Here is a 20,934-nt window from a genome sequence, read left to right as displayed (position 1 = left end):
TATTTGCATGGGCTGGTATATGAAAATCTCAAGTATAGTTCATGTTTGTAAGCATGATTTTGAGGTGACTACCAGATGTACAGGTCTATAGCAGAAACTGCCTTGCCTCAGTACAGCATCAATATTATGGTTTTGTAATTTATTTTTTTTTTTAATATAATTTTGGAGAACTATGTAAGACTTTTCCTGTATCAGGCCCTTTCTTCTAGCTAAGAATGATCTTATTAAATTGTATTTTAGATGGAGAAAATATTTGGCAGGGCTAACATTCTTCTAGTTGCCTTAACAGAACTGAAAACTTGGTGTTCATGTTATGTCTTATATTGGAATTTGATTGGTTTTGGCTTTTGTTTGCCTTTTTTCAAAGGGTTATTTTGGAGCTGTTGGGGCTCTTCTAGAAATGCTTAAAATGACAGATGATCAGTGATGAAGCTGTCTGAAGAGATTTCTGCTGCAGATGCTGCTGGGTAAGAGTGAAAGCCACTATAAGGATGGAAATGAAGCCATTATGGTAGTCCTACCTGCTGGATTTGTAAATAATTTAAAATCCTTTTAGCTGATCTTTTGATTTCTGGGTTTTGACCTTATACTTCAGAATTCATACCGGGAATTACAAGATTTTTTTCTGTACACTGTATTTTTTAGGGGAAAAATGTGCAAAGTGGCCAAACATACAGATTTTACAGATTTATTTTAAAAAAATGGATACTGTTTAATGTAGGACCTGTGATATGAGGCATCTGCTTTTCTTCTGGGGTTTACTGATTAGTGTGGTAATTTTAACTTCATTTAGTAATCACTCTAGGAGATTTTTTTTATCTTATTTTCATGACGTTTCATGATTTGTTCTTGGTTTCAAATGAAACTACAAAGCTGATGCATTTTACTGTGAAAACTAGTAATTGATTTTTTTTTGCCTTTCCTCATTAGATGAGACACTTTAACATCTCTCTGACCCCTCCCCCCAAAAAATAAATTTGCAAACCATTCTGTGGCTAAATGCATTTCTTCAAAGGACTGTGAGGAAGCTTGGTAATAGTAGGGGGTTTAAGATTGTAATTTTTCAGTAGTTACAAATTGTAATAGGAAGAGACTGCCAACTGGTTTTGCAGGACTGATTCTTCTGTTTAATAAAAACTTTAAAGAAGATGTGAACTAAAATTTTAATTTTTTAATTAACACTAAAATGAAAATCTCTTTCTGATGGAGACCTCTGATCAACATGAGGAGTTCTGTAGTAAAGATGTTAGTCACACTTGGTGTATTAGATGGCAAAGGGGGATTGTCTTCACTTCTGTATTCTGCAAGTTTGACTTGTTCTTAATTGAAAACAACTGATAACAGCATTATTAAAAGCCCAATTACTAAAATTAGAAAAATACCAACTGAAGTATTTTCTGCTTTTAAACTGGTGTTAATTTTGCCTGCAGGACACTAAAATTTGAGTGTTTATTCCAATAGTGTATTTTCTACCTTTTCTGATTTGTGGACCTCTAGATTTTTTCCCTAAGTTGAATTGAGATCTCTTTGAAATCCATATACTTAGGTTGCTGTGGAGCATGTATGAACTTGCCTTCCTCAGACACCTTGAGGGCTCACAAATGAGAGGCAGAAAAACAGTTTGTAAATTATTTTGTCTTGCAAGACTGTATGTGATGTCACATAATGTAAATGATTCATCAGAGGGACAGTATAAAATTCAGTATATTTTTTGAAGGGGGTATATTTCACTTTTTTAAGTCATTAACTTACATATCTCCCAAATGTTGAAAGATGGTAATATTAACTGAAGTGTAAACTTGTCTGATGGAAATAAAGACCACTACTGTTTTGGCAGTTTTAATGTATCTGTGGAATTCATTTCTTGAAAGCAGTGATATGACATAACACTTTTTTTGCTGACATACATGACTACATAATTCCTTAATAATTTTTTTGGTTCTTGACATGTTTTTACTCTTGGTAACAAAGCTTTAGTCTTTGAAGCCTTTTGCCTGCTTGAAGTTGACTTTAAAGGACTGTAAACAAAAATATGAAATAATGTTAGTGTGTTGAAGTTGATATTTGCTGTAATATTGAGCTTGAGATAAGTGCAGATGTTTCTGCTCAGAGCCTCTATTTTATTTTAATAAAGAAAAGAAAATTTTGATTAAGGTTATTGGCTAAGTTTTGCCTGCAAATAAAGCTTCACTTGTACACTGTTTTGGTTTTTTTAAGGAATGTTAAGAGCTAACTGTGCTTCTAATGATAAACAGTAGAGGGAAGCACGACATCAGTCATGCAGCTGCTTGCTTCAGAGAAAGATCCCATCTTGTCCCTTGTGTGTTTCTGAAGGGAATTTGACATGGGAATATCTGTCACTCAGGTGCTCTTGCATTCTTCACATTTGGACTTGTGAAGAAGACCATAATGTTAAGGAAACAAATATGAAAAGAACTACTGTTCTTTTAAGATTAAAATCCTCTGCTTCTCAAAAAAAAAAAAAAAAAAAAAAACAAACAAAAAACCAAAAAAACAACAAAACAAAAGAAACCAAACCAAAACAAACAAACAAAAAAACCAAAACCAAAAAGCCAACAAAAAAGATCCCCCAGAAACCAAAAAACCCACACCCATTCAAAAAACCCTTAGCAAGCCATTCAAAGAAATATATATATAAGGACTTTAAAGATTGAGGCTGTGTGGTTAAAGAAGAAAAGCACAATTGTGGTGGCCCTGAAGTTAGCTCTAAGATTCTGAGGACTGTCAGGTAAGTTGATCACTGTTCTAAGAGAAACACAAAATAAAACTTTACCTTAAAAATGCTGATTTGAAATTTAAAATGCTTAGTAGGTGAATTCCTGCAGTTAAAAGAATGAGAAAAAGTACTCTGGATTACATAAATGAGTATTCCTGGTTGGGAAAAATATTAGCGGACTTTAACTGGGATTGAGAGCTGTGGAAAGTCCCAAAGTAGGAAGAGCTAGAGGAAAATGACACTGTATATTCAATTCTTCCTTTCCTGAGGGAGAAAAGGCTAATTTCTTTGTTGCCTTGACTATTTTTCCCAGTTTCCCCATCAGTACCATCATAGAGTCTGCTAGTACCATAACTTGCCTCTTTACCTTAAGACTTTGCCTGCCTCCACTAATCCCAGTTCTTGGTTTCCTCCTCCATGTCCCCCTTCTGTAATTAAGGTAATGGATTAATGACAGTGTGGTTGCTTTCTGGCACTGTTACAGTATTTTTGCCATAGGGGAGTATTTTGGGGCATTGCTAAGAGCATTGCTGTTGTCTGGAATTTTTCTGATTGTGTTTGGTATCCAGTTGCTGTCTACAATCATCAGTTGGAAGGGGTTCTCCAAGGTGCCCCACTTCATCAGTCATCCAGAGGTATCTAAAGAGTCTGAAAACATTCTTGCTCAACTACACAGATAAACCTCTACTATAACTGGTGCAAACTGGAAGTTTGTGCAAGCAAAGTTCAACTCCAGCACTATCCAAGAGTATTACTGAGAACCTAGAAATATCCAGATTCTTGATCTTTTTTGTTTTGAAGTAGTGGAGTTGAAGAAGCAGACTTCCCTAAGGGAGATCAATACTTAGTTTGGTATAAATTAAAGAGATCTCTTAACAGGCCAAGCTTTGTTAATCTAGCTTCTCTTTCTGAAAAATGGTAAGGTAATTATTCAGATAAGTTGGAGCAGAATGAGTCAAACTCATCACTCTCAATTGTCATGGCCTGTGCTGCTTTTGCCCTTGAATATTTGTTCTTGAATCTCATGGTACTTCATTCTCTCCCCACCACCACCAAGACAGCCAAATTTTTAATGGTTTTGACAAAAAGTCTAATTACATCCCCTACCAAGAAGGGTCTATGTACTAAAGTACTGGGGAAAAATCCCAGTGCTGGATGAAGAGTGAGAGACAACTAAGAATATTTACTTAATTAGATTTGATAGAGAAGGCTAGCAGGGGGTGCATGGGGGCAGAATCTGACTTCTAGGACAAGTAGGGTGCTTGCAGTTCATTCCAACCTCAGCAAAGCAAAGCTGTCCTGGTGTTTCACTGTTATCAGCACTTCTGTTCCCATTAGACTGTCACAAGATACTTGCAAGTGATTTTTGGCAGGACACAGCAGAACTTTAGAGATGGGAGAACCATATGGGGTTGAACTGATGACAAAATAAACATACATGATTGTTTCCAGTTGGATGAGGAGTTGTACTGGGTTCTGTTTTTAAAGCACAAGGTGTCTTTCAATTTGGAATTAAATGAAATACAGGCTATGAAAGACCAGTTTGTTTTGTGTCTTGGTACCTGGAATGAAGATGGGTAAGCAGCATGAAATGGCATCATGTTTTACTTAAAACAGTGTGCCATTCACTGGTTTTGCTTATTTTGTAGTGATGATCAGGGCACTTCCACTTTTAGTAGTGTCTTTCCAAGTTGGCAGTTTCATAGTTTTTCAGGTTTTTTAGTGGGTGACCCATTCATTTATTTTCAACCTTAAAAGTTTGTGTGAAGCTGGGCATTTAAAACAAAACAAAAGTTGCCCTTTAGCAAATGCAGAGGTACCAAAGTGCATGTTCAGAGTAGAGTTTACTCCTGTTACCAGGATTTCCATTTATGCCCATCTGTGAAGGTGTGGCCTCAGCTAACCATGTTGCCACTTTCTCATATATGTTAGGATTTTTTTTTTCCAAAGGCCATGCTCTTTTGGGTTTAAAATCTGTTGTGAGATGAACTTTTCCTTGCAAGTGAACACACATTTTCTGTTCCCTGCTTGAAAGCATCAAGGAACACTGCTTAGAGCAAGACAGTCTCATCATGGGAAGACACTGGTTTGATAATGCATTTTGTCACAACAGGCACATTAGTGCTTCAAGCAACAAGATGGTGTGGCCACTGGTGTGCTGTGACTTGTTCAGGGGATTTGTTCTGCATTAATATGTTAACAAATTGCACAAAAATAAAACAGCTGGTCTCAGCTTGTATGAGTTTCTAATGCAGGTGCTAGGTTGGGTGGAAGTGGAAATGCCTGTGTTTCAGTAAGGATGAAGAAATTAATATCTCAAGGCCACAGGAAAGACATGCTGACCAAAATGCTCTTTTCTACAGTCTTAGAACAGCTGCATCAGCTAGGAGATTGCAATTGAGCCATTCTCATATAAGGCAGTAAATCATTACCAACCTGGAGATGTAACACTGAGTTGGGATAGTGGTATTGTTATCTGTATCTGCCCCCTCTGTTCTCCCACTGGAATTACCCACTGATTGTCAGCAGGAGGCAATGGAGGCAGCACAGCCATGGTGGTCTGTGAACATCTGTTTTTGTGGAATGCACTGGTGTAATGTGGGAAAGGCAACTGAAGCTATGAGAGTCTTCTCTGAAAAAACTGGATAAGCTTCACCTGGAGAGAAAAATTAATTATTGATATTGATTTGAACAGGGGAAAACACACTTTTCTTTTGATAATTTTCTTGCTCCTTTTATATTTTAAAAATTAACTGAAATAATGCATGTTAATTTAAAAAACAACCTGAACAAATGAATGTAACGTTTTCACAGGTGGCTAGCTAAATGAATCACAAAATGCTGAGTGTACTTAAAAAAAATTTCGTTCCTTTTAGTGGAATTGTTTTGTTTTTTGAGCAACCTCACCCCTAGTGCTATTTGAATAAGTACACAAAAACATGCTGTTCCTATGTCCTAAGCATGGAGCATGCTGTTACCCAGCTAGCTTTCAGCATATTGCACTTGGCTACAAAAGGCTGTGCCAAAAAAATCCAGAAGTATTTACAAGATAAACCAAAAACTCTCCCAAATTTCCTAGTGTTTGTCATTTCTGTTTTAGCTTAGAAAATAAGTTTTCTCTTCTCTTCAAATACAGGTTTATAGACTTCTCTGCAGCAGATTTGCCTGTGCAGTGTAGCAGCCCCCAAGCATCACTGATTTGCCTCTTAGAAGGGAGAAAAGCAGTGCAAGGGAAGCTAAAGCTGTTTCCTGATGATGGCTGCAGGCTGACCTGTAACACACTTCACCTGCTCTTCTACAGCTAGGAAACACTCAGGAACTGAATTTCTCTCCACTCCTTGCTCTCATCACATAAGAAATTGTATTAAAAAATAATAATAAATTATGCAGAAAAGGCACCAAACCTGCAGACTTGTCACCTTTTATTCATTGGGCAAATCATAGAGGTCAGCTTAGTTTTAGTCAACAACTTCTTTTTTCAATTTCTGATCTTTTTTCCTCAATTTGGAGCTTTATTTTTTTAAGGTGCCATGCAACATATCTCTCTGTTTCAGCTCTCCTACCTAAAAGGCCATTATAAAAGTGCTTTTGTGAGGTTTTTGTGAACATCTGGTTCACAGCATTATGGGAATTTGCTTAAATTTTCATTTTATGTGCATTACTGTGAAGTTCTAAGACACTAACTGACATTATAAACCCCTTTTTCAGGCTGGGTGTTACTGATACTGCTCTGTGGAGTCCACTGACTGTGGGTGTAAGACACTGTAGAAGTTTGCCCTGTGTATGGAGATTGTTAGGCAATTAAATATCTTAATTCACAAAAGTGTGAGAACTGGCTCTTCCTTTTCTAGCCTATTGCCTTACAGACCCACTGGAGGAGAGAAGGTAATTTAGAGTCAGTTCCCTTTCAGTCCCTGACCATTCCACTTCCCCTGCTCTGCTAGAAAGCAGTGGTGTATGACTGGCAGCTCAGTAAAGGGAAATTTGGGACACACACACCAAAAAACAGGCAGAACAGCAGAGAACTTTTTAAAAACACAAACAAGAAAACACTGTAGTAAAACATTGTTCAGGCTTGAATCAGAAATCTGTCAATGAAGTTTCTGTCACCAGTTATAAAGTTAGCACTGGTTGTAGAGGGATGTAGAAGGATGAGATGGTTTGAAATACTGCTGCCCTGTAGGGAGAGGGAATGGAGCCTTGCAGCCACGTGGCTGATACCAAAATGAAAGCCTTGGATAATCAATGTTGTAACATTTACCAAAATATTGTGCTACTCAGAGCAGATAGTTTCTTTTAGTTAGCTCTGGTTTAGGCCTTTGTCTGTACATGCATAACTCACAGAAACAAAAAAGCAAATGAATGGAGGGGGGGAAGTGTACCAAGCACAGGTTGAAAAAAATTATCTGTATGATTCTGTGTTGCATAAGTGCCCCTGGAACTAATCTGGTAAGTCTCCAAATAAAACAGAAATCTTTGATGCTTGTAACTTTCTGTGTGGAATGACAATAGTTTCTGTGTTTGTTAACTCTGTAAATGTTTGCTGTAGATACTATCAATGGGAATATTTTATTTAAAGGGGTGTATTAAAGTTTAAACTAAGGAAACTTCTCCAGCTTGTGAACACAACAAATACAACAGTTAGGTAATAGAAACTGAATTAAAAGTAATTCTAGGAGTTAAGCTATGTATTTTACAGGTGAGCTGGAACAAAAACCTGTGCAGAGGCAGAGTATACCCCAGGCTGGGTAAGAACTCTCTCTGAAAGCCCCAGCAGCAGCAAACACCAGCCAGAGTTTTGTCTGGGAGACAGCAAATTCTTGCCAAGTGACTTGTTTTCTGTGTTGTGGAGGTGTGAAGAACTGGTGGTGCTTTACCACCTTCTTTTACTTGGTTTTGTGTGCTGATTTAGCAAATAGGATAAAGACCACCTGCACTGCCTTCAGGTCTGGATCCAAAACTCACCCTGCTTTAGCTTGTGCATTTCCCTGAGAGCTGCTGCAGGCAAGGGTGCTGATGATGAGCAGGATAAGCTGCCAAAACCATTTATTCTGCAGAGCACAGCAAGCCATCCTTGTCATCCAGAAGAACAAAAACATAATGCTGTGAAAACTTACAGAACGATGGAAATGGTTAGGTCTCCTCAGACTGAAGCAACATTAGATCCTATATTTGGTGACAGATTCATGTATGGATTGAAGTAGCCCAATCTTCTGGTCCACAGTTAGGTGAATATGGAAGAAAAACTGGAATAGCTATGCAAAGGCTTTTTTCCAAGTACAACTAATTCAAATTTATTATTCCCATGCTGTGAAAAATTCCAATGTCTAATTAAGTTTTTCTTCTGATGGGAAATTTTTAAATGTCTACATTTCATTTCACTTCCTCCACCAAAATAAAGCCTGCTAGCAAGGAAACCTAGCAGACTGCCAAAAGCAAGTCATTTGAAATATAAGGGTTTTTTTAAAGCTTCTGCATTTCTACAGCCAAATTTTGTTAAGTAATGTTTCCATAGGACATTTGTAGTGATTAATTTGTGTTTTCCAGTGAAAAGTTATTGCACTTGCTAGCTGGAATGCAGAGCTTTGTGAAATACGTGCATATAAATGTGTCCAGAACTCTTAGTGTGTGCTTGGACCAAGGACTTCTGTGACATGTGGATAAAGAGAACAAGGCAGAAGATTTGAAATGTGGAAGTTTGTAATCAGTAAAAGGAGATGAATCATCCTCTTGTTCAACTAATATTAATTATTGATCTGCCTATTCTTATTTTCTATCAAAGAGAGGTTACTTCTGCCAAATTTTCCCAATATTCTGAAGATACAAAGATACACTAGGTAGCAAGACATACTCTCATTTAGTTTTGAGTCTCATTAACAGCTGTCTGGTTTTAAAGGCATCTTTTGGTCTTATGTTCCAGAAATTACTAGTGTCCGTGAAAAAGTGAGGAGGCCATTACATACCCTGTTTTTTTATCCCAGGCTACATATATGACTTACATAGCCACATATTTTTAGGAATTCATCACAGTCTTTTGAACCCTTGCTAAAATCTTGTGTGTCAGTAAGAAGCAGAGCTTGTATTCACCTCCAGAAAGGAGCCTCAGCTCTCAAGTGGTGGGTGCTTTACCTTCTTGCCTTGGAATTGGCAAAATTTGGACAACAGACACAGTGGGGAGCTGAAGGAACCATAGGGACTTACAGTTTAATTTTTTAGTGATGCTAGGGAAGCTGGGTTCCTTTGGCTGTAGAATGCCAAAGGTTGTATATCCAAATATTAGTGACCAGACCTGGAAATGCCACTCTGAGCGTGCCACTGCAGCATGTCCCTGTACACAGGGCTGGCTGCAAGTTCAGGGCTGGGTGGCTCCCAGGGAAATGGAGAGGAGGGCAGTGAGGTTTTCAGTTTCCAACAGGCATTCGTATAAAGGTTCAAATTAAGAACATTCATTGTGTAGGAAGGCCATTCATCCACTGTACCATGGCACCTAACCATTCTCCAAACTGCAAAAACTTTTATTTTACCTGTTGAACCCTCTGGTATTATACTTTCTGTTTATTTTTGGGGTTTGCAAAGTGTGAAACAGTATAAAGGAATTACTCTTGTTTGCACAGGAACCAAACCAAAACAAGCCTTTGCCCAGCTGTTTTCTTTGCCTGGTCAGGCACTCCAGGTGAGGGCATGTGCTCCTGTCCTGTCTTGATTGCAGTTCTAGAGAAAGCCACATCCATAGTCCTGTGACTTTGGAAGGATTAAGGCCATTATTCATTACTTCTTTTGTGTTCCTGTGTCATTTATGTGGCATCAGCAGTTGAAACTGGCATGAGAAAAAACAGTCACAAAAAGAAGCCTGTCATGATTGTGTAAACATATGTGTCACCCAAACCCCAGTATTTCTGTTAGTGTTAGAGTTCTGATCCAAGAACCAAATGAAGTCATGCATTTGCTGATGTCTAGCTTCTGGTACTTCAATGCTTAAAATGAATTTATATAAAAATTAAATAGCACAACAGTGTTTTAAAGCTGTTCTTAAGGCAAGTCAGCAGAGTGTGAGTGGTATATTACTGCCTCTCTGAGTTTCCCTGGCATGTACAATGCACAATGTGTTGTAGTGCTCTGGCAGGATCCTTTCCATACCACAAAGAAGCATTACCTGTTGTTGAGCCAGATGTCAAAATGTCAGCAGCCAATATAGATAACCACTGACATTCCCACTGCTGGTGGGGAGTTGTCATAGAGATGCTGCCAGCCAGACTTGCAGAGGAAGTTCACTGCAGTGTTGAGATATCCAATCTCTTGACCAGCAGCTTAATGCCCAGACCATCTTATTCAGGATTTTATCTTGCAGTGTTAAGCAGTTCAAATAATCTGCAGCAATTGTGTTAGCAGTGTATTTTGGCAAAGAAAATCTTCCAACGTGAAGAAACATGAAAGATTAAAAACATTTCCAAAATTTTAAAGAACCATAAAAAGTGCGGGGAGGGGAAAACGCAACAAGAAAGCAAGAGCTGCACTTTTTTTGTTCAAGGACTAGTTTTTGTCACCCACATGCATGGTGGGGAAAACCTAAGCCCTTTTTCTCTCTGCTGTGGGCCACATGCCACAGGAGGGAATGTACTTGTGTTAGGGAAGATGTGCATAGGTGGTATGTGGGTTCATGCCACAGTGTGCAGAAGGAGGGGAAAGATCAGTCTCTCCTAGGTCTCTTGTGCTGCTGCATGGCACAGAGTAGCTCTAGAGTCACCTAGAAAGGGAAGCCTTTTCCACTTAACCATCTACCCTCAAGCTGCCATGCTTACCCAAATCATGTGTGCTTGAACTTTCCCTGAAGACCAGCAGAGCAAACACCTCCCTGCCACCCTCCAAGGGCTCTGCCTTCACACTCCTGGGAGCTTTGCACTTGCTCTTCATAGCAGCACTGAAAGGCAGCAAGGTCCTGGGGAAAGACGGGGACCAAGCAGCTCTTGTCTGGCAACAGGAAGGGTAAGAAAAGATCCCAGGTTATCTTTGTTCTCAGGGAAAGTGTCACAGGATGTTTAATGTCCTTTCTGAGCAAAGACCTGCTGCTTTCCAGATCTTGCCCAAAAACACATGCACAATTCAGCAGGCCACTTAGTTTATCTTTCTTGGATAAACAGAAGGCTGCTGGAATTTGAAACTTGTTCCAAGAGTCTAGGGTCCAAATCTGCGTGAGTCCTTCCCCTGGTCTGGGGTTTTGAACTAGAGTTTGAAAATTTACAAACTACCAAACAGCAGTGTGATTCTTAATGGGCAGGAAGGGCAGGTGTGTGTGACAGAGAACAAGTTCTGGTGTTATCTCCACTCTTGAATGCTGCCCGACACTGGAACCATTTAAAATATCTTATAAAAAGCCTGAGAGCACTGATCCACAAATCCCAGTACTGACTTTGCCTCGATGGGAAGGAAAAAAAAAAAAAATCCCTCTTAAAGCTCCCGCGGCACTGCTGAGACTCAGTTTTCCGTGTTGGTGAAGGCACCGCGGAGGAGGCGCTCCGGCTGGCAGCTCGGCGGAGCCGGGCGAGGGGCGACCAGAGGGCCAGGTGGGCGAGCAAAGTGGGGCGGGGAGGGGGCTGAGCCCAACTGAGCCGCTTCCCTGCCCCGTGGGGTGGGGGCCGCGGGTGGGGCCGGACCCGCGGAGCCGCCGCCCCGGGACAGCGCACGGCGGCCGGGACCGCGACCGGCACCGGGACCGGGACCGGGACCGCAGGTAGGGGCTGGAGCTGCAGGTGGGGCCGGAGCCGGCAGCGGGGGCCGGGGCCGGCAGTGGGGGCCGGGGCCGGCAGTGGGGGCCGGAGCCCGCAGTGGGGTCCGGGGCCGGCAGTGGGGCCGGAGCCGGCAGAGGGGTGTGCGGGCTGCGCGCCCCGGAGCAGCGCGGACGGACCGAGCGCGGCCGCGGGCAGCGCGGAGCGTGGCGGCTGAGCCGAGTCCCTGTGTCTGCCTTGTGTCGTGGAGCTTAGAACTGCGGAAACAGCGAAAAACCAATAAAAAGGTATGCAAACCAGTATTTAATGAAGGGGCTTTATAAACGTGCATACATATTATTTATTTATGTATATGTATATGCTGTTGGTTAGGCAAGATGCTAGTCAAATAAACAGCGTTTAAGGATAAGCAGCGTTTCAAGTTGCTAGATGGTATGAAGAAACTCAGGTATCTTTTATTTCTGTTGTATAAGCAGGACAAATGTACCTGTTCAGAGAGGCAGGTGTGGGAGGCTGTGCTGCGCCTTGTCCCCGTCCCCGTGCGAGCGGACCCGCGGCTGCCAGCGGGATGCCCGTGCACGGCTCTGCGTTTGTGTGTTCGTGTGTGTTTGTGTTTGTTTGTGTTTGTTTGTGTTTGTGTTTGTGTGTGAGAGGCTCCCCAAGGGCTCCCAAACCCGAGGCACAGGCTGCTCAATGACGGGTGCACAGCTGGCTGTGGCCTTTGCAGGGACAATTAGCTGTGCAAGGAGCTGATCACAGAGATCCGTATCCTGAACAGCCTTGATGTTTCTTCTGCGATATTGACATAGAATTCTCCTGGAAATACACTTAGTCCCTCTCAGGACAAGCAGGTGTGCAGTGATAGACTCGGGCCAAGTGGTAAGAGTCTTGCAGGAAATTGTGTGTGTTCACAAGCTGACTAAATTCAGGGGATCTATTCAATGCAAAAAAGCCCAAAGATACAGTGAGTATTATCCTTATTTTGAACTTTCAGGTAATGTGCCACTCATTTATCAACGGTTCTGTTTAGTATCTCTACAGGTAAGTTGTTAGTTAGGTATTTGGGATGAATTTGGGTTTGTGTGACATAGCATTCTGACTGAATTGATTTCATTAAGTTAACAAGCTGGTTGGGACAGCTGAGTCTGTTTGTTGTAAGTCCACTCCTACAGTGGCAATGAGGAAACGTTTCCGTTAGCACTGGGAAATTGGAGGATAACATGAAACTTAATGAAGTGAAACAGGATTGCATTTTCCTCAGAATGATTCTGTTATGCCTCATTTAGGGACATGTTATTGCTTACCTCAAATCATTAGCTGTTACTGTCTTTTTCTATTTTCTTTATTACTCATAGCTCATAATGTGTTCTTGTTTTATATTTTTTTCAGTTGCATTGTATTTAATGTTTACTTTTCCATTTTTTGCAGCAGTGTAACAGAAGCTGTATTTTTAATATTCCCTAAGGGGTTTCCACATTAATGCCTTTAAAATTCAATCATTAACTTTTGCCTTCACCTGAAGGTGGAAAGTGATGATGAAAAACAACACAGCACAGTCTGTAATTTGATTTTACAAAGCTTTATCAGAATTGATATGTAAACAGGGGAAACCTCAGGAACTGTGTTTTTGCCCCAGCTTGCACAGCCACTTCATCCTGGAGCTGTGCAGTGTTTACCTGACACATTGCTGCAGCAGTCCGGGCTGGCTGGGTTTGCTGAGCTGTTCTTGTCTGCAGCTGGCAGGAAAGGGACCAGGACACCCCCAGGGATCCCTTCCCCATCCATATTCCCAGGCCAAGGTCCAACAGACCGGGCACAGGGGGCAGATTTTTCAGATGTTTTGGTGCAAACACAATTGCCTCCTGAGGGAGAGATTTGGCACGTGTTTCCTGAGAGAGCCGCGCTTGCTCAGCAGCCCCCTGCCACCCTCTGAGCTGGGCTAGCACAGCCACCTTGGGGCTCCTGGGGACCTGCCTGGGGGGCTGCACTGCAGCCAAAAGCACCTTTTCTTCTTTTTTATTCACTGCTTTCTACCCTGATCTGTGTGGCTGCTGTGCCAGGGCTGAGAGGGTGGCCTGGAAGGAGGAGCGCGTGGCGGGGAGCAGGACAGGCTGTGTCTGCTGAGAGAGGTAACTGCCCACCAAACTGTGGTCAGAGGGGATGATGGCATGTGATGGCAGTTCCCTGAAAAATGTAGCTGAATGCTCAGATATCTCAATGCAGTTGTGTGCAGTTAGCTGTAGATACGATTCTCTGTTTCAGTTGTAACTCTGAGTTTTCACCTAATGATTTTTCTTTCATGATGTATATTCACGTATACAACATAAGGATACATTCCCTATACTGTTCTCTATTGGAGTATATTCTCGCTCTTCTGGAAAATAGATCTAGCCATTATTAATCAGATTATATTTAGCTGAAATAGGTGAATGCCTAAAATTCTAAAAGGAAAGATTAAACCACCTCTAAGAGGGTGCCTCTAATCTTAGAGAGTAACCAGCTGTTACATGCATGCACTTTACTCTGTTTTACATTTATATAAAATGTTAAATATACTTATAAATGTAGTGTAGACCTGCTGTTAAGTTATGAATGACAGAATCAATTAGACAAATAGCACTGTTTTAATCGATATGGTGAGACTAAGAAGTCAGTTTATTGTAAATATTCCATAATCTGTTACCATTTCTTTTAGTCTGGAAAGCACTGATGCTTTTGTGCATTGTTTTAACTCCTACTTCAGACACTTTGTTTCTCTGTCCTGATCCTATTGTAAGCAGTAGGAAAACACAGCACGTTGTCCATTTAGCAGGAGTGCATATGTAGAAGATGATGGTACACATTCTTCTTCATAGAACTTGAAGGGGAAATTAAATGCAATTAGTGTCTTTATTCAACAGAGGAAAATCAAATCACTTTTTCCTTCCAACCTGAAACAAGAAACTTCACAGCATTGAAGAAAAATATCTTACCTTTACTGTCCTGTGGTGGGTCACTACAGCTGCAGTTTGGATTATCTTTGTAGAGTCTCACATAGATTTAAAAAAAGCAGATTAAAAAGAAATCTTAAATGTATCAATTTTTTCCTAAGAGGGTTTTCTTTACAGCAGCCTTGTGACAGCAAAATACATATTTAATGAGCTGTGTTGTTGCCTGTGTTAACTGGCACACATTGATGTGACTGTGAGCAGCAGAACTGCAGACTACAGCTTGCCTGCAGGAGGTGGGCTCCCAGCCTGTGGGATGGAGGCATTTGGAAAGGTGCAGATTTTATAAACCAGAACTGAAGCTGTCCAAGCTAATCACTGTTTTTCTTCACTGGAAACAAAGGTGCTTCCTCTGGAGCTTATTGAACTGCTAGCTTTGTTTTCCTCCCTGGGAGAGCTGCTGCAGTGAGGCAGTCACTGCTCTGGGGGAGCACACCCAGGTGGAGACTGTCCCTCCCTGGACTGGCTCCTCATCTCTCTGCAGCTTGCAGGATGCTGGATATAACATGCAGGGAAGGCTGTGATCTCCTGGGTGTGAAATCTTTGGTGTTCAGCTCCCTCATCCTGTTTTTGGCAGAAGCATTTCTCAGCACTGGAGGGTGGCTGATGCTCAGGTGACACCTGCCTGGCACAGTCACAGACACTGGCAGTGGAGAGCAGCCCACAGGACTCAGGTACAGCCAGGAAGGATTTCTCTTTCCTGCACTGTAAGATCAAAGCCCATCACTTCTGTCTCTGCAGCACTTTAAGCTGTGCAGGCCCCCAAGGCAGCAGATAATCTCTTCAGCAGTGAGATGAGCTATTCATTGGTAAGATTAGCCAGCAATTTGTGGCAGGTTTCTTCCCCAGAGCCTGCAGCAGCTGGGAATTGTAGAACTGGCTTGAGGGCATGAACAATATATTTTGTTAGTGAGTTGGGATTAATTTAATCTTCATTAGTAGAGCTCTGCTGGTTACTTTGCTACTGAGGAGTTTTTTCTCAGCTGCAGTTCACTGTTGGACAACTACAAGTTACCCACAAACCAAGATATACTTGCTGCTTTTACTTGACTTAAAAGAAAAAGGAAGAGCATTTTTTGTTCTTATTTGGTTTATGTGTCATATCTATTCATTTTTGCTTGTTTTCTTTGATGAAAAAGCAGTAAATGAAGAGACTTTAGTGTTTACTTTTAGACAGCATTACTGGTTTGCACTGAAAAGTGTTGGTCTTTTTCCTTTTTTGGTGTTTTATTGTATCATGATTTTCTGGGCTTTAGTGTGAATGCTGTCACAGAGCATGATGCTAACAAGAGAAAAATGAAGAAACTGTATTTTTTAATGTGTGTTATATGTCTGGTCTATGTAAGGGCTGCACACCCACACTTGTATACTTATACACCAGGAATCAGGCTTACATTCTGTGTCAACTTGTGAGTTGGGTAATGCTATTTAAGTAGATAGGTTTAAAAATTAATGTAAAAACAAGACATGGGAAATAATCTGGGCTCCTTTTACTATTAAAAATTATTTTCTTTAACTGTTCTCATTGTCACTAGCATCCATTCAGTTTCTGGGGAATACTGTCCTTGAATGCTTTCTGAATGGTAAACACATTAGTTGCTACCAAAGGGTTGTCATAATTGTCCAGAAATAATGATCATGGGAAACCCTAGACCATATGTGGATATTTATTTATAATGTACATATTTGTTCTTTTAACCTACTGGCAGGTGGATTATGGAGAACCCATTTGCCACTTTTTTCTATCCAGCTCTCCAAGTTTCTTGTGCAATCTGTGAGTGACTGGGATACCATCAAAATTATTGCAATATCTTGCCAAGAGATGTGACCAAACTTCAGGGAATCCTCAACTTTTGTCACAGGCTGCCAGTGTACTTGCCTACACACACCATTTATACTCCATTTCTTCTGGGGTAACAGTGTACTAATGATTGAAATCTTCTCTCAAATCTGTTTGAAGCATTAGGTGAGAGTGCAGATGAAAATATAGTAAAAGAAATTTCAGTTCTCAATTGCTATGTCAATAGCAAAACTCCTGAGAGAAAACAAATAGAAGAAAACATTTTCTTCAAATATTTGAAAAATGAAAGCTAATTCCCAGATATTGTAGAAGGTCCTAGAGGCAGATTTTGAGTATCAGAACAGAGAATATGCTTTAATTTGCAATCACAGAATTCCTGCATTCCTCTTTCTGAATGGGACCTGGAAGTATTTTTGGAGTTGGAATTTAACACCTCATCCTCAGCAGGATAGTGCTGACATTTTTCTCTCCTTTTGTTCAAGATGAAAACAGTCTCCTGTCTTTCACTCTTTTTATTTTAAACTCAAAGTTTCCTTCCTTCCTGCTATTTCTGGATTTCTCTAAATGCTGATGTAATTACTCACATTTCCCAGATGTGAAATGCAAATGTGGGAAGTGGGATCTTTCCCCTGCCTCTCTAGGGGTTTCTTAGAGTCTGTGGTGCTGTTTCCTAGTTAACATCTCCTGATTTCAAATGGTTTTCCTGCTGGCCACAGTGTTTTGGGGGCTGCTTTGGTATCTGATAAGTCATGGCTGAGAGTGTTCATTATAAACACATCTTAAACTAGGTTGGCTTTGAGAGCTTCTTGAAGACCTCACACAAGTCCTTAATTTAGTCTGTAGACTAAACAGTCCAGTGCCTCCTCTTGTCTGCTGTAGGTCTTATCTCACCAAGCTGTTGTGTTTGACAGTATCAAGCTCCTCTGGCAGAGGAGTCATTGGAGCTTGTTCAGGCAACCTGCTCAGCTGAGAAGGGGCAGAGCAGGGCTGTGCTCCTTCTCTGGTCACTGTCCCAGCTCCTCTCTGCTCTGTCTTCTTTGGCTGGTACTGCAGTGGAGCATGGATTCCATGTTCTGTGTTTCTCCTATGCATTCCCAAAGGTACCAGAATATTTGTGTTTATTCCTCTCCTCCAGAAGCCCCTGTAATCAGCCCTTCAAGCTCATCTTAATTTCCAATAGAAGTCATGAAGAGAATAGGGAAAGGAATGCCTGAAATGAGAGTCAAACCCAGAATGGTTCCACATTCAAGGCAAGTGCCAGCTTCATCTTTCTGTCACTGAAATGCTGAATCCAGTCCCTCAGCTATTGAGCATGAAATTTCCTGGGCCAGAGGCATCACATTCAGCCTTGCCTGTGTGCCTCAGTGTCCAATAAATATCCACAGCAGGTTTTAAAATGAGTTACTGCACTGAACTTGATGGGAATAAAGGTTTCCCTTTTCATCATATGGGCTGGCTGGTCTGAGGTGGCCCTTGAAGAATTGCTTTGATGTGCTATTGCCATTTGAATATGTGCTATTGCCATTTGAATATGTTGTTGTTAACACTTCTCATAGGCAGCCATTTTTCAGTTTTTTAAAGAAACAAACCTTTCTGGTACTTTGCTTTTTAGTTTGTTTGTTTTTAAACATTGCAGCCTTCCAGATGCAATCCTGTCAGTTTGGATAACAAACCACTTCCTATCTATGCTGACCACAATCATGTCCTTGCTGCCACACTTTCCTGGAGAGCTCTCTCCATGTAGACTATCTCTTGGCAACACTGCTTTCATGAAAGCATCTCCTCAAATAAAACTTTCTTCCAAAAAAGCTTGAAAGATGCTCTATCTGACCTGCTTCATCTAACAAGACAACACTATTTGTTTTGATTAAAGACCATTTGGGAAGCTTCTCCATAAAGTGCCCTCTGTCTGTTGACTCCCTTTTGCTCTCTTTCTAAACTTTTAAAATAATTTTTCTTTCTTTCTTTACTCTGAATAGTCCTTGGGGCAGCTACAGTGTGATAACACCAGCAGAAATCCAAAGTGCATTTTTAAAGGGACTGAAAATAGTTCTCCTTGGACAGAGAGAATATTGGAGTGGAAATCAGCTGAGAGGAGCAGCACTTTCCCTCTAGAAAGGACTGAGTTAATACAAAGATCAGGAGTTTCTCCACTTGACCAGTATCAATACTGTGCTTCAATAGCAGCTGGAGCTTTTTGTACAAAAGCTGTTTTCAGTGTTAAGTATAGAATTAACAAATTTTTTGTTTCCTCATCTAAATCACTTCAGACTATTTCTCTGTACATCTGGTATTTTGAATTGAAAGTGGCCCAAATATTTAATTTGAGAAATGCAGCTGCCATAAAATACAATTTGATGACAGCAGAAAAATTAGTATTGGATGAACAATGTGTTGAATGTGGCATCACAGCTGATCACAAAGGACCCTGAAACTCTCAGCAAAAGTATTCAGTTTCTGTCATTATGTATTGAAGGACCTGGCTTCCACCCTAAATACGTGAAAACCCAGGCAGCCAAAACAGGATGCAGTTGGAGAACAATTAAATTGGTCAAATTTAATTTTCATTTTTGCAGGTTGGCACGTGGCTGTGATGCAAATTGGCAAGGCAAAAATGCTTTGTTAGCAGAGGCATCCCTGTGAATCCCAGCCAGAGCCAGCTTCCTGCAGAAGCAAACACTGTTATTTCTGGAGCCAGTTTAGCTCTGTGGGGCACAGCACAGATCAGAGCTCTGAACAGTTTCCATTCTGGTTAAATTTGGATTCCAGATGTAGAGTAGGCAGGACAGTAGAGGAAAGCAGTGCAAGTGAGAATGGGAAATCTAGGATGAGCTGTGCCTGGTCCACCATCCTCTGCTCTTCATGAAGCCAGTGTTTCATCTCTTGTTTGTGGTCAGAGTTCTTTCTGTGCCCATTCAATTTAGCCTGATGGAGTAGCAAGTTGGAAAGAATAAATAGAATTATCCCACACAGCTGGTCTATTTTTAATGAAGTTAATGGAGGAGAGAGAAGTCTTTGAGGGGTTACAATCCATATGATGTAATTCTTCATTTGGCTTATGGTGCAAGCTCATAAAATCAGCCCACACATGACTGATGGTAAAATGACACTTGTTAGTTTGCAAGTTTGCCAGAAAGCACAGGTTTGTAAAGTATTTCAGATGAGAGGTCTTGCATGGGCATCCTGGGCATATCAGCAGAGGTTCTTTGCAGAACACTCCTTTACTGGGCAGGACTGAAGGAGTGACAGGTGTCAGCTTGGGTGACAGCTGTGAAAACTTGGTACACAAAGCAGCTCCTAGAAAATAAAAAATCCCTTGCTTTTATTGCTTCTAGAGAATACAGCAAGCATTAAATGCTGTTGTCAGTGTATCAGTGCCTCCTGACAGGAGAGATCTGTGTGGTTGGCACCAATGCACCAAATAAAATCTGTGTGGGGAAAGAAACAGAGGATGTGAAGGTGGTGACAGACAGGACAGTGTGTGAAACCTGTGGAGTGTGTTTTAGGGTGGCAGTGGAGGAGGAAAGGGAAGTCTGCTGATACTTGTGGACTCATTAAAAGTTTCTTGGGATTCTGTTTTTGCTTCAGATGAATTTAGAACTTCGTAGCAATTTAAAATTTATTAAATGCAACTTTCCCTAATGTGAAATGCCACTCAAGAAGGAAAGTTACCTAATGATGAAGAATTTGAAGCAAGCAACAGAGTTTTTTTGGGTAGGTTCATAGGCAGGTGTTGCTGCCAACATCTTTGCAATGTTTTTCAGGGTCCCAAGATACACCAGTGATACTTAATTGGAAATGGAAACTTAACTCAGTGAGAGACTTTGTCACTAAAAACAAAATAATAATTTAATTTGACCTTAGTTTTTGTTTATCAATTTTAGCATGAGATCAAGATTATCCCTGTGTTATTAAGGTGCCAGTGAATTTATGGGTTAACCAACAATTTCCTGTAACAAGTCTTCTTTGGGATGCTCCAAGGTATTCTTTCAGGTAATTCAGAAGATGCAATTTAAATAATACTATCTTGATAGTTATAGTTTATTCCCTCTAGGGGGTGAATTTTCATTGTATATAGAAGATGTTCTTGAAGAAACCACTAGGACCTGTTCATTTTTACAGAAAAAAATTAACTTCACAATGAAAAGATTTTAAGGAATATCATCCTCTGTGCATCAATATATGAACATTGGGTTTAGAAATTTTTGCTTTCTGATAATTTCTGAGTTATTTTTACTCCTTTTTTTCATCCATGTAATAAGCTGTTTAAAGTGAAACTGATCCCACTAAAAGGATTATTGATAACAAGATCTAGGTAAGACACAATTACAAGGTTGGCTGGAATAGCAGGATAAGAGGATAACTGTTGGGTCATCCCTTTAAATCTTGTTCTTGTGTTCCCAACCTGACATGTAGTGAGACTTTGACCAAATGATATTTATATATTCATATATCCAGTCTATACAGGTAGCAAATGCATTTCTTCACCATGGCTCCTTGACCAGTAATGTAGATAATGAAGCTGAGAGTGAAAAGCCAGAACTATTTTTTTATTATTTTATTTTTTTTTAAATTTTCTTATAACTCATAGGGAGTACATCCTGGAGCATGGTACCAGGTTGAAAGCCTACACTTAGTTCCACAATCTATTCCTGAATTTTTTAGCCAGGTTTTTGTTTTTATAAA

At 40.6% G+C, this 20,934-nt stretch overlaps 2 protein-coding genes across 10 annotated transcripts in view; both read left to right on the top strand.

The window, feature by feature from the left end:
- Positions 1–6,112, top strand: part of PANK1 (pantothenate kinase 1) — a 38,787-nt gene extending 32,675 nt beyond the window's left edge. For 4 of the 9 annotated variants that reach the window (XM_056494306.1, XM_056494308.1, XM_056494309.1 and 1 more), the window contains one exon: positions 368–2,149. In XM_056494306.1, coding sequence (XP_056350281.1) covers positions 368–427 — 60 coding nt within the window. In that variant the 3' untranslated portion in view covers positions 428–2,149. Of the gene's footprint in view, positions 1–367; positions 2,150–5,873 lie in introns of those variants that run through there. The other 5 variants (XM_056494307.1, XM_056494302.1, XM_056494304.1 and 2 more) reach the window with 2 other exon arrangements.
- Positions 6,113–10,994: 4,882 nt separating this feature from the next.
- Positions 10,995–20,934, top strand: part of SLC16A12 (solute carrier family 16 member 12) — a 34,139-nt gene continuing 24,199 nt past the window's right edge. Inside the window, exon 1 of the mRNA XM_056494790.1 lies at positions 10,995–11,298. The gene's annotated coding sequence lies outside the window, so the exon portion shown is untranslated. The remainder of the gene's footprint in view (positions 11,299–20,934) is intronic.

The sequence above is a fragment of the Oenanthe melanoleuca genome, chromosome 6 (assembly GCF_029582105.1).
Source record: "Oenanthe melanoleuca isolate GR-GAL-2019-014 chromosome 6, OMel1.0, whole genome shotgun sequence".
Classification (NCBI taxonomy): Eukaryota; Metazoa; Chordata; class Aves; order Passeriformes; family Muscicapidae; genus Oenanthe; species Oenanthe melanoleuca.
The sequence above is the reverse complement of the archived record's forward strand: the minus strand, read 5'-3'. Positions and strand labels throughout refer to the sequence as shown.